Below are 13007 nucleotides of genomic sequence, written 5' to 3'. Positions count from 1 at the left end.
TCGTATCTGACCTTATAATCTGAATCTGACTTCCTCTCTTCATCTCCTTCCCTTGTGGGGCTTGCAGGAGAACAAGACTGGCTGCATTTCCCTCAAAATCCTCATAACACTTGTAGCTCTGTATGATGACTATATAATCTGATCTCATGCCTCAGGTGGCTGCCTGCAGAGGTCAGGAAGGATTTTTTTAAATCCCTCAATACACAGTTGCAATAAGGGTTTTTTCCCCCTTCAGATCTGCCATGGGTGGGGTGGGCCAGCGCTCTTGAGTTGGTGTAGATAATCCTGTTTTATATGCCTGGCTGGTGTCTTGCTCCCATGGCCAGTTTTTTCATTGGGAAGGAATTTTCACTATGTCACATTGGCAGAACCTTTATTTTTTTATGTTTTTGTTTTCCTGTGCAGCATGAGATGTGGATCACCTGCTAGGATCACTTTGGCATATCTCACCTGATCAGTTCCCTATCACTGCAAGGGCCTCAAACATTGGTGGCACCCCAGTTCCTCCTGTTTTCTGCCTGTGCCACATGCCTCCTCTTCAGTATCCTGAGGAATAAAATGCTCTGGTTTAATTGAAGTTGCTGGGCTTAGTGTTAGGGGTATTTTGGTGGAATTTAATTATCTGTGATATACTGGAGGTCTGACTAGATTTAATGGTTCCTTCTGCCTTAAACTTCATGAAACTATGTCCAGCTGTTGGTTTTACAGAGGGTTTGGTGGATGTAATCCTTTATCATCAACCTGATGATAAGAAGAAGAACCGGGGATTCTGCTTCCTGGAATATGAAGACCACAAGTCTGCAGCACAAGCACGACGTCGGTTGATGAGTGGGAAAGTAAAAGTCTGGGGAAATGTTGTGACGGTGGAATGGGCTGACCCTGTAGAAGAACCAGATCCGGAAGTCATGGCAAAGGTAGGGATGGCACTACAAGCTACTCTGCATTCTGTGATGATTTTATTTACACCTTGGTGGCAGCAGGTTAGTTCTGCTTCTGAGTGATGTCATTCTTCAGTTGGTTAGGGGGATCTCTAAAAAGTTAGAGGGACTTTTTTTCTTTTTTCTGTAGTTGAGTGCACTTTCATCCAATGCTCCAGACCCTAGGGTGGAAATAGCTAGCACTAGAAATCAAACTTACTTGTCCAGTTTGGCACAGAGGGCACTTCTATTAGAGAGGCCATTCGCATTACATAGGGCACTCATAGTGCATTGGACCAAGGTTCTAGCTCTTCTAGCATTCTGCTTCTACCAGGGAGAGAGAGTGGATGCTTTAGAGGAAGATGAATCCACTCATAGTTGATTGACATATTCCCAAGGCATGTGATTTATGTCAGCAGTATAAACTCTGTGATAGTCTATTGCTCAGTCAAAAAATACCTGCCACAGATATTTAAGGCTGGATTGTCTACTGTGTATCCATTTTCCTCTGGGCGCAGCGGAGTATGAGGGAGATGTGATTGGCCCACAGTTCTGAGAATCCCACTGCAGCTATCCCTCCATGCTGAAGGGAGCAATCATAAGAGCCATCTCTACCAGCTCTGTTCCACTGGGCATCCCTAGCAGGGGATTTGAGGCAAGTTCTCCTTCACCTTAGTGTCACTAAAAATACAGAATAGTACTAAGAATTGGTCCCGGAGCTCTATAGAGTTCTCAGTAAGAAGCTCTGATAATGTTGCACATGACACTGATTGCCAGCAAGGAAAATAAAACTGAAAACCCCAAAGGATATGAGCTACCTTCTGCAAAAATAGGCACTGAGGTTTTTTCAAGACTCAGCTGAAAGCTGTCACTGGGAAGTAGAGCACACAGAAGACTAGGGTTTGTTTAGTGGAAGTCAGCTAATACGTTTGTTCCCTCTGATGTCTGATTAGTTCTGGAATTACTTTCATCTTTGTCTGATACTTATTTTCACTAGGTGAAAGTTTTGTTTGTGAGAAACTTAGCCACTACAGTGACAGAAGAAATCCTAGAGAAATCCTTCTCAGAGTTTGGAAAGCTGGAAAGAGTGAAGAAATTGAAGGATTATGCTTTTGTTCACTTTGAGGATAGAGGTGCAGCAGTAAAGGTAGGATTTTGGTTTTCTTACTTTTGTATGGCTAAACACTAACTGTAGCCTTTGGTGAAAAATGTATAGGAAGTGCATGTTGGTAAGAAATTATTTTTCTCAACTTCATGGTAGATTGCAGTATACACTGAATTATATATAGCGTGGGATCTATTGGATACTGCTCTTGTAACAGGAAAAGTCCAATAATTTGTTCTAATCACTTCAATAGCTAGAAAGGTTCAAAAAAGCATTGTTGTAGCAGAAATTCCTTTTTAAAAAGCCTTTTCTGGCACTTATTTGCCCCCTGCTGTTCCAATGATGGGAGGTCAAAAGGAGCTTACTGACCTACCACTTGAGCCCTTGCTCTGCAGCCAGAGTCTGGGGCAACATGTGTGGTGGCTGCAGATTCCTTCTCTTCTAAGCAGCTTTGGCAACAGCCTGCTGAATAGGGATGAAGGCCTTGTCTACACTAGAAAAATAAGTTGACCTACCATAGGTCGACTTACAGCCACTGCAGTAATTACTGTGGTTGCTGATGTCCACACTGGCCTCCCTGGGTCAGCGGAGAGCACCCTCACCAGGAGCACTTCTACTTATCTAAGAGGGGCTGTGTGGGGAGCTGAGAACCTGGTCTCTGTTTCCTGCCGGGAGGCCCACAGGCTCCTGGGTGCCTGGAGGGCTGCGTGCCGTCTACCCCCCCACTCCCCGTTCTCTGCTGGGAGCCAGCCCTGGGGCTTCCTCTCTCCTGGTTCCGAGCCAAGGGAAGCAGGCCGGGGAGCTGCTACAGCTTCTTGCCCTCCTGTTGGGAGCCAGGGCAGCCTGAGCTGCTTGCCCTGCTTTGGGCCTGGAGTGGAGACAAGCTGCTCAGCTGTCAGGGGGCTTTCTTGTCAATTTCAAGAGTGGTGAAATTGACAAGATTGACAGCCCCACAGTGGAAGGAACCAGTGTCTGCTGTCTCCCCCTAACTAAGCTGACATAAGCCCTACATCTCTCGTTGAGGTAGTTTTACAATGTCGGCATAGGAGGGGAGTTACATCAGTGGGAGGAGCATTTTAGTCTATACACCTCCACTGTTTTGTCAACAAAAACTGACTTTCGTAGACAAAACTCTCAAGTGTACACCAGCCCTTAGCTTTTCACTATTTGATCAATGCCTGGGGATGAGGCTATAACTTCTCTCTTTCAAAGCTCTGTCTAACTGCCCAATAGCTGTAAATTGTAGGAGGCAAATTGTATTCCCCAAACCATCTTTTGTAATTCTTTGCATTTGGAAAAAACTGTTCTTTTGTGGCCAGTTTCACACATCAGTTTTGAACTAATCTAATTAGTAAAATAGAACAATAGAAATATGTGAAGTAGTTCTGAATGGCATTTTCCCTTTCATGCTTTAAATAAGAAAACAGGTATTACGGGGCTTTAAATGGACTACAGGATAGTGGGGAATACACTGTCCACAATCCCAATTAGTTCTCCCTTTCACAAGCGTTCTTTTCCCACCTTCCAGGCAGCCCCATGTGACTTCAGCAGATCAAGTGAGCAACAGCTTGCCCACTTTCTCTTTTTGGCTGTAGAGCATCTCTGGAGGATCACATGGGCATCATTTGCCCACAGATTTCTTAGCAGCATGGCCTTCTGCTCCTCTTTTACCATACACCTTTTGGAGAGAGGACCAAACTTTTGAATATAGGCAGTGTGCACATGCCTGTTCTAGCTGAAGGCTACCTTTCTGTGTGCAAAGGCCTGATTCGCATGCAAATCAGGTTTTGGTAGGTGTCTTGGTTTTTTTTTAATTTATTGTTTCGGGGAGGGGGCATGTCATTTGTATTTGTAGTTGAGAACTTGCTTCTGTGCATCTATCTGAAATAAGATGTTCCTTTTTAAGGAAAATAGGAGCAGTGTGTCAGTGCAATGTACAGCTCAGTTGCCTCTCATTTTTAGTAAGTTTCATATTTGGCAAAGATCATATTTCTTATTGAGGGGCTTTTAAAACTCTTTCATTTTTCACTTGATCATACAAAGACAGAGGTCAAAACAAATACTTCAGTGTTAATGGTAAAAAGATTTAGAATGGAATTGATGTATTATGCTTACAGCTAATGTAAGAATGGAATATTGAAAAAAGTTTAACTTCCAGTTGCTTGAATAACCTAGTTAATTCATGGTAGATGCAGGAGTTAGAATTCGGGACTGAAAGTTCTTTTAGTTTGTTGGACATATGTGAAATCCCTGTTGGGATTGGTTACATTTCCTCTTCAATTTCAACTACATCTTTTTTTTTGGAACACTAGTGAACATTTTCAGAAAGACTTAAAAATTTTCTATTGGGTGTAAGTAAACTCAAACGTGTTGTTTCCTGACTTTCATACAGGCCATGAATGAAATGAATGGAAAAGAGATAGAGGGGGAAGAAATTGAAATAGTGTTAGCTAAACCACCAGATAAGAAAAGGAAAGAACGTCAGGCTGCCAGACAAGCCTCCAGGAGCACTGCGTAAGTCTTCACTTCTGCAGTATCTTACTGTACAAATAGCAGAACTGCATGCTGCTACCGAACATAAGCTAACAGAGGTAGTCCTTCCCCAGCCCATATATAATTTAATTTAAGCCAAAAGTAATGTTGGTTTAGGAGATGCTTATGAGACAAATTAATGCATGTTTCTTTTCTTTTTTTTTTTAGGTATGAAGACTATTATTACTACCCTCCACCTCGTATGCCACCTCCTATTAGAGGGAGAGGTCGTGGAGGGAGAGGTGGATATGGTTATCCCCCAGATTACTATGGCTATGAAGATTATTATGATGATTATTATGGTTACGACTATCATGACTACCGTGGTGGCTATGAAGATCCCTATTATGGCTATGATGATGGCTATGCTATAAGAGGAAGAGGAGGAGGAAGGGGTGGGAGAGGTGCTCCACCACCACCTAGGGGGCGGGGAGCACCGCCACCAAGAGGTAGAGCTGGCTATTCACAGAGGGGGGCACCTATGGGCCCGCCAAGAGGAGCCAGGGGTGGGAGAGGGGGCCCCGCACAGCAGCAGAGAGGACGTGGTGCTCGTGGAGCCAGGGGCAACCGTGGGGGCAACGTAGGAGGCAAGAGAAAGGCAGATGGGTACAACCAACCTGATTCCAAGCGCCGTCAGACCAACAACCAGCAGAACTGGGGCTCCCAACCCATCGCTCAACAGCCGCTCCAGCAAGGTGGTGACTATGCCGGTAACTATGGTTACAATAATGACAACCAGGAATTTTATCAGGATACTTACGGGCAACAGTGGAAGTAGACAAGTGAGGAGGGCTTGAGAATGATATTGGCAACATAGAATTGGCTATAGCTCTACATCCTTCAAAAAAAAAAAAATTGGCTTAATGTTTCATCTTTCAGTAGCAATTGGCTGCCATTTGTATTGGGCTGAAGAATCACTCTATTGTGTATATATACGAGTCTTTTATTTTCTTTTTCATAAACGCACTTGGACATTATTGGGCTTGCAGAATTCCCAAACTCCATTTGGGGTTTCAGTGCTTTTATTGTTTTAGGCTTCATTTTAGCAGTTTAAAAGCAGGATGGGCACACTGTTCAATCATGATTTTGCAGAACCTCTGGATTTGGACAGTTTCCTTTTTCGGATTTGGGGTAGACTACATAGGAGTATGCTGTACATAAAAGTAAAAGCTAGTGCTTTGTCTTAGTAGTTTTAAGAAATTAAAACAAAAAATTAAGATTTCTTGTATTGAAAATAACATGATTGTATGTTTTGCATTCCTAGAAGTAGGTTAACTGTGTTTTTAAATTGTTATAACTTCACACCTTTTTGAAAATCTGCCCTACAAAATTTGTTTGGCTTAAACGTCAAAGCCGTGGCAATTTGTTCCTTGATGTGATTGTATTTCCAATTTCTTGTTCATGTAAGATTTCAATAAAACTCAAAAATCTATTCAAAACATCACCTATTTCAAATTCAATTGTGTCCTAAAACATTATTTCATTGGTAATTCTTGGAAGAAACATTGTTTTCAAAGTATAACTGCCTATGTGAGTGATCAAATTCATGCAAATTTCTTGTGCTTTCCAACATGTAGCATTATGGACCTCAGACTGAGAGATAGGCGAAATTACAAATAGTCCAAAGGGGGCACTGTTATTTAATTGGTGTTCTATAACCTAATCACATCTAAGTCTGAAACTTTCTACCTTGCTTTTAAAAAGGGTTCAAATGCATCTGAGCATTCTTGCAGGCCTTGTTAAAGTTGAGACAATTATTATTATGGAGAAGGAAGCAGAGGCTGCAGTTTGTTAGCCCCTGTTCCCTTTTGTGACTATTATGTTTTGTGGGGGCCAGTAGCAGCCCTCACATAGGTATCTGTCTTTATTGTACTATGCAGTGTACAAACATAAGAGTCTCTTTCCCAAGAATCTTAGTCTAGGTGAATGTTTAAATTTGTTGTGTGCTAATGTATATGACAGGGTAGGGCCTTGTAAGTTAAAGTGCTGTAGCAATATAGACTGCCTTTGCTACAGACAACACAAATATGTTCACTGCATTCTGCTTAATTCAGTCACTGGCATTTTGATGATCTGCCATGGTGAACAATTTGTCTTAGAATTCTCATGTCTTGTAATAAGGGCTTAAATTAAAAAAAAATGCTAATCACCATCTTTCTTGGTGATTACTAGCTACATTTTTGGAGTATTTTGTGTTGCTTTTATTGACCCCTACCTTTGACAGTCCTGGAGATATTTTTGACTGCCAAGTCATGAAATTAGTTTTATCTGTTTTATCTTTTGGGCTATGCTGTATCCCAGTGAAGAGCACTTACTTTTCAAGAACGAAAAACAAAAGGATTAAAACTTCTCTTATAAAGAAAAAAATATCATTTCTGAACCTCCTGAATGTCCAAATTAACACTTACTCTCCCTCAGATATGTTGATCAAACTATATTACAACAGTCTAAACACAAAAATTATTGGGGAAGTTAAACTTCAGTTGTGCACATTCCCTTTGCCTCTTGTTGCTGTTTGGTGTCTTTCATAACAATTGTATTAGATCAGAATGTAGAGGCTATTTCTCCCCCCCCACACCCTTCTGTTTTTGTGAGTCTGGTAGACATTTGCATGGGTTTTATGGCTTCTGACCTGAACTGGAGGGAGAAAATGTATACCTGCTTCTCAAAATGAGTTTTCCCTTTGTGTCAGTGTACTAACTTAAAGGGAACAGATCCAATGAAAACATCAATCACACAACAATTCCTAAAGCATTTTAACTTGCAGTCTAGTCATGGTATGCCAGTTTAAAAAAACCAAAAAACCTCACCTGCCTTAGTCATGGGGCCAAATTTTGTAGTCCTTATTCCTTACTTAGCAGTGAAGTTAGTGGGAGTATGGCCTGTGTAAGGGTTGCAGGTTTTTGCTTGTGGTGACTATATGGCTTGTAATTCTAATAATACAAGAGCATACTTCTTTCAGAGTTTGGCTTTGTAGTAGTTAATTATAGAAGTGGAGGGGAGAGGAATCTGGTATAGATTAAAATAAACTGGAATCAAAATTAAAGTACCACCCTCCCTGAAAGGAACAGGACTTTTACATAATCCACATTTCAGAATACTAGAGACATCAAAATGTTTGTTTATGCGGACAAAGTCTAAAGTTACTCTAATATAATCTGTTACAGAAAATAGCAAGGAACACAAATAAAGTTAACTGTTTTCCTGAACTATAAAGCTGCATGTTTAGATACCTGTACACCAAAATACTAGTTATTCTAATGCTTTTGATAGACATTGGAAGTGAAGTGAGCTGTTTTACACAAATTGAAAATGAAATTCGGTTAATTTTGATATTTGCAAGATTTACAAGCTGCTTTGATATCTTTATGCAACTTGTGGATGCCCAAATGCACCAGTTAAACCTTGCAAAAACTCTTTAAATAAAACCCTTCTTTTTTTTTTAGAAGACTCTTTAAAGTTTAGTGTATCAATGGTATACATTGAAGTTAGAGAAAACTGCACCAAAATTAATGAAAACTACTTCTCCACAAAGATACCATAATAACAAAATGGAAGAACATAGCATGTTCAGTGACAAACACTAAGGAAGAATTGTATACCACCTTTCCAGTACCATTTTGACAGAACCAAATAGTAAAAGAAAATTTTTAAAGAATTACTCTTGCACTTCTGTGTCTTGATCTTTCCTTCTGCATAACTTGTTAAAAAATAAGGTATGGCAAGATTTTTCATCTTGAAAATGGGTTTCTACTCACACACCCATGTTTAAATTCAGTTGTACAAGTGTCCTGCTCGGGTTGGTCGGGGAGCCATGAAATGGGATTCCTATAATTATTTGATCACTCATTTATAGCAGTTGCTTAAATGTCTGTATTGATATGAAGGTGTTTGACTTTATTTAAAAAAAAAAAAAAAAAAAAAAAAAAAAAAAAGGTTGCCAGATTTCTAGTAATTCCAAAACTTCTCAAGCAAAAATGTTAAAGCAATTATGTTCTGGTAGACTTAGTTTAACATTGAAAAGGTTTAAATTCTTAAATTTTAATTTTACCAATTCATTAACGTTAGTCTGCATTTACCAAGAGCTAAATGTCTTTTCTAGTAATATAATTTATTCTAACAGAACTCAGTTTCTTTAGTAAATGTTGATAAAAGATGACAATCTTTCAACAAGCATACTGTTTAGTTATTTTTTCAAAATTCTTAAATCCAAAAGAACTAGAAGATAGCCACATGAATGTGACTTTGTATTTATAGACACCTGCTTATATTTTTTTGGCCCCCTCTGCATTTGGACCCCATTATCTAAGCCCATTTGTTGTATTTTGAATCATGATGAATACAGTAAACACTCTTGCTATAAGGCTAGTAATAAATGCTAAGTATTGGGAGGGAATGTTACATGTATAGAAGTCGTATTACACTGGGCACCCAATCCTGGAGTTCTAACGCAAGCAAAACTTCCATTCATTTCAACAGGAATTTTGCTAGATGAAGTACTACGAGGTTGGGTTCTTACTGTTCTATATGTAGGTCAAATCCTGCACATTTCTTGTCGGTAATCTTCGCTCACTCAGACTTGTAGAGCTACTTGAGTGAGTAAGGCTACTTGTATGACTACAGCTTGCAAAATTGGGCTCTCAATCACTCAAATGAACTATTTGTGAGGGTGGCCCAAGAGCCTTATAGAAAGAGTGCACTGGGTGATGCGTGTTTTCCTGTTTCTCTAAAAATGGGAGCTTCTGTTAACTTAAGACTTGTATGAAGCTGCTTCGTGTGTAATGAATTGGCTTACTTAATCTGTATGGATAAAGTCCAAAGTGGCAAACTGGTATATTTTAATTTAGCATCTAAAAATCTATTGAGTAGAAAAGGGTCTCTTAATCTTTAAAGTGAAAATCTTGATTGTACTCTGTTTTTGTTGGTTTTTTTAAAAGCAAAACATTACATGGGCAAGGTATATCTGTCAAATAACTTAATATTGGTCAGGAGCCTGTGAAATTTTAAAGTAGCTGAGTCTCTAGAGAAATATTTTAACATCTTGTTTGGAGGTTACCAGAAGCTCTGAGTGACATGTCAGAATATATTGCCTCAAATTTTCTGATGTTATCCAGAAACCTGTAAGTGTAATTTTCCTGTTTTAACTCCTTCCTTTTATTACCTGACTATCAGGGAAGCGTGGTTGAGGCTGCCCTGACCTGACATGTCATGATGTCGACTTGCTAGGTGGGGTTCGCAGGGGACATTAACCATTGGAGTTGTCGGTAAGAGAACTTTCTTTCTAATTTTCTTCCGTAAGATGAAAGGGCTTTGGGGGTGGAGGGAGGAGCCAGACTCTCTCATGCCTGATTACAGGCATTTGTCAAGAGCCACCATTTCCACGGAGAGCTTCCAAATGTAAAAGGTAATGCCTGAAGTTAAATCCATCATGTCCATATCCAAGAGGTGAGATGGCTTCTGCAGCTGAACTTAGCTAAATCATTTTAATTTTCAAATACTACACCATCCTAAATAACTTCAAAAGAGGAAAGAACAAACATTATTTTAGGGATGTTAGAAAAAGACATAGGAGGCTCTAGGTACTTAAAAAGTGTCTCATCAAGAATTAAAACAAGCTTATTTGGGCTACACCAGGAACAAGCAAATGAAGCGTGTGAAACTATTCTTCTCCAGGGTCAGAAAACGGATTAAGAATTTTTCCCAGTAGGCCTTGTAAATTCATAAAATCATAGCTTTAAGACAGCTTACTAAAATGGAGGCAGCATGAACATAGTGCATCTCCCTGTTGAACCTAGAGTCCTGAAAGCAAGTTGAGGTCTCTACTAGGCACTGTCCCAGTAACATTTAATCGCCTAATGATACCACCGTGCGATCTAGAACAGATGGGCATTGTTCAGGGAAAGCTTGCAGCATTACAGTATTGCAACACAGAGTTAGGTATGTTGGAAAAGCTCGGAGAAAAAGAGTTAAATAGAAGGTGCTGCTAGGCAGGATTAAAGTGCATTGACAATTCTGTACAGTATCTGCTAGTACTGTGCCTGGCTGTAGCCAGTCCTGCTTTCCTTACGCAACATAATAGACATATTAGGGCAGACCAATGGTCCGTCTAGCCCAGTATCCTGTGTTCTGATAGTGGCCAGTGCCTGGTGCTTCAAAGGGAATGGACAGAACAGGACAATTGAGAGAGCCATCCCCTTTCATCCACTCCCAGCATCTGGCAGTTAAAGGCCTACGGTCATCCGGAGCATGGGTTTGCATCCCTCCATGAATTGATATAATTCTTTTTTAAATCCAATTATAGTTTTGGCCTTCAACATCCTGTGGCAGCAAGTTCCACAAGTTGACAGTGCGTTGTGTGAAGTGCTTCCTTTTCTTTGTTTTTAAACCTGCTGCCTATTCATAGGGTGTCCCCTGGTTCTTGTGTTATGTGAAGGGGTAATTAACACTTCTCCATGCCATTTGTGATTTTTAAAGATTTCTATCATATCTCCTTCTTACTCATCTCTTTTCCAAGCTCAGCAGTCCTAGTCTTTTTAATCTCTCATATGGAAGCTGTTCCATGCCCTTCTCTGTTCCTTTTTCCAATTCTTTTTTGAGATGGGGTAACCAGAACTGCATGCAGTACTGAGGTGGGGGCTGTACCATGGATTTATAGAGTGGCATTGTGATATTTTTGTCTTATTATCTTTACCTTTCCTAATGGCTCTTAACATTCTGTAAGCTTTTTTGAATGTCACTGCACATGAAGTGGATGGTTTTCAGAGAACTATCCATATTCACTCCAAAATCTTTCTTAGGTTCTAAATTTGCTTTTATCACCTATCCTATATCTATAGTTGAGATTATTTTTTTCAGATTTATTTTTACCAGTGTTGAATTTCATCTGCCATTTTGTTGGCCAGTCACCCGGTTTTGTGAGAACCCTTTGTAACTTTTTGCAGTCAGCTTTGGGTTTAACTATCTTGAGTAATTTGATGTCATGTGCAAACTTTGCCACCTCACTGTTTACCCCCTTTTCCAGATCATTTATGAATATGTTAAGCAGCACTGGTCCTAGTACAGATACCTAGGGGACACCACTTATTACCTCTCTCCATTCTGAAAACTGACCCTTTGAAATTCCTTCCCTTTGTTTCCTGTCTTACTGATCCAGGAGAAGATTTTTCCTCTTACCCCATGACAGCTTAGTTTTCTTACGAGCCTTTGGTGAGGGACCTTGTCAAAGGCTTTATGGAAGTCCAAGTATGCGATATTCACTTGATCACCTTTGTGCATGTTTGTTGGCGTCCCCCCCCCCCCCCCAAAGAATTCCAACAGATTGGTGAGGCATGATTTCCTTTTACAAAAGCCATGTTGACTCTTCACCAATAAATCATGTTCATCTGTGTGTCTGATCATTCTGTTCTTCACTAGAAGTTCAACCAGTTTGCCTGGTATTGAGGTTAGGCCTACTGGCCTGTACTTGCCAGGATTGCCTCTAGAGCCATCTTAAAAAATTGGTGTCACATTAGCTATCCTCCAGTCATCTGGTATAGAAGCTGATTTGAAAGATAGGTTACATATCACAGTTAGTGGTTCCACAATTTCATATCTGAGGTCATGTCTACACTACAAACTTAAGTTAACCTAATGTTAGGTCAATTTACAACCACTGCAGTAATTACTTTGGTGATTCATATCCACGCTGCTCTTACGTCAGTGGTGCAAATTCTCACCAGGAGTGCTTCCCCTGACTTAAGAGGGGCAGTAGGGCGCTGAGAGCATGGATTCCCAGCTCTCCGTTGAGAGCCCGGGTGCTGCCCCAAGTTTCTCCCAGTCTCCGCCAGGAGCATGGCACTCCTCTCCTCCTCTTCAACTCCCGGGCTCTTGGCTTCCCAGCAGAAGCATGGCATTTGCCAAGTGGAGAGTTGGGGGTGGGAGCGGCTGTGCTCCCAGCAAAGAGCTGGGAGCCAAGGAGGAGGAGATGGAGGGGAGGAGAGCAGCTCAGTGCAGCTCCTTGGGGGGCAGCCAGGCTCTAGCTGGACCCACTCATCCAGGTGGCTTTCTTGTCAATGTCACGGTTCTAGCAGGGAGCTGTGACGTTGACCAGAATGACAGCCAACAGCCCATGTAAGTAACCGACAGTGCCCACAGTGTTACAAAGGTTGGGCAAGGCTGTAGGATGTACACTGACATGATTAGGTCGACACAAGCTGTGACACCTCAATCTGGGACAATTCCTCAAATTTGTCACCTAAAAAGAATCGCTCCAGTGTGGGAATCTCCCTCAGATCATGTGTCACGGAGACCAGTGCAAATAATCCATTTAGCTTCCCTGCAATGGCCTCGTCTTCCTTAAATGCTCCTTTAGTCATCCAGTGGTCCATTGGTTGTTTGGCAGGCTTCTGGCTTCTGATGTACTTTAAATATTTTTGCTGTTAGTTTTTGAGCTTTTTGCTAGTTGCCTTTCAAAT

General features: G+C 40.8%; 1 protein-coding gene across 4 annotated transcripts in view; it reads left to right on the top strand.

Annotated features, from left to right (window-relative positions):
* The window catches only part of HNRNPR (heterogeneous nuclear ribonucleoprotein R), a 52877-nt gene extending 46879 nt beyond the window's left edge, over positions 1-5998 (top strand). For all 4 annotated transcript variants that reach the window (XM_067530799.1, XM_067530797.1, XM_067530798.1 and 1 more), the window contains 4 exons: positions 709-914; positions 1915-2064; positions 4415-4536; positions 4723-5998. In XM_067530799.1, the coding sequence (XP_067386900.1) occupies positions 709-914; positions 1915-2064; positions 4415-4536; positions 4723-5332 (1088 nt within the window). In that variant the 3' untranslated portion in view covers positions 5333-5998. The remainder of the gene's footprint in view (positions 1-708; positions 915-1914; positions 2065-4414; positions 4537-4722) is intronic.
* Positions 5999-13007: the final 7009 nt, after the last annotated feature.

This window comes from Emydura macquarii, unplaced genomic scaffold, assembly GCF_026122565.2.
Source record: "Emydura macquarii macquarii isolate MOO-44397 ecotype Brisbane River unplaced genomic scaffold, CSIRO-AGI_Emac_v2 contig_3113, whole genome shotgun sequence".
Classification (NCBI taxonomy): Eukaryota; Metazoa; Chordata; order Testudines; family Chelidae; genus Emydura; species Emydura macquarii.
The sequence above is the reverse complement of the archived record's forward strand: the minus strand, read 5'-3'. Positions and strand labels throughout refer to the sequence as shown.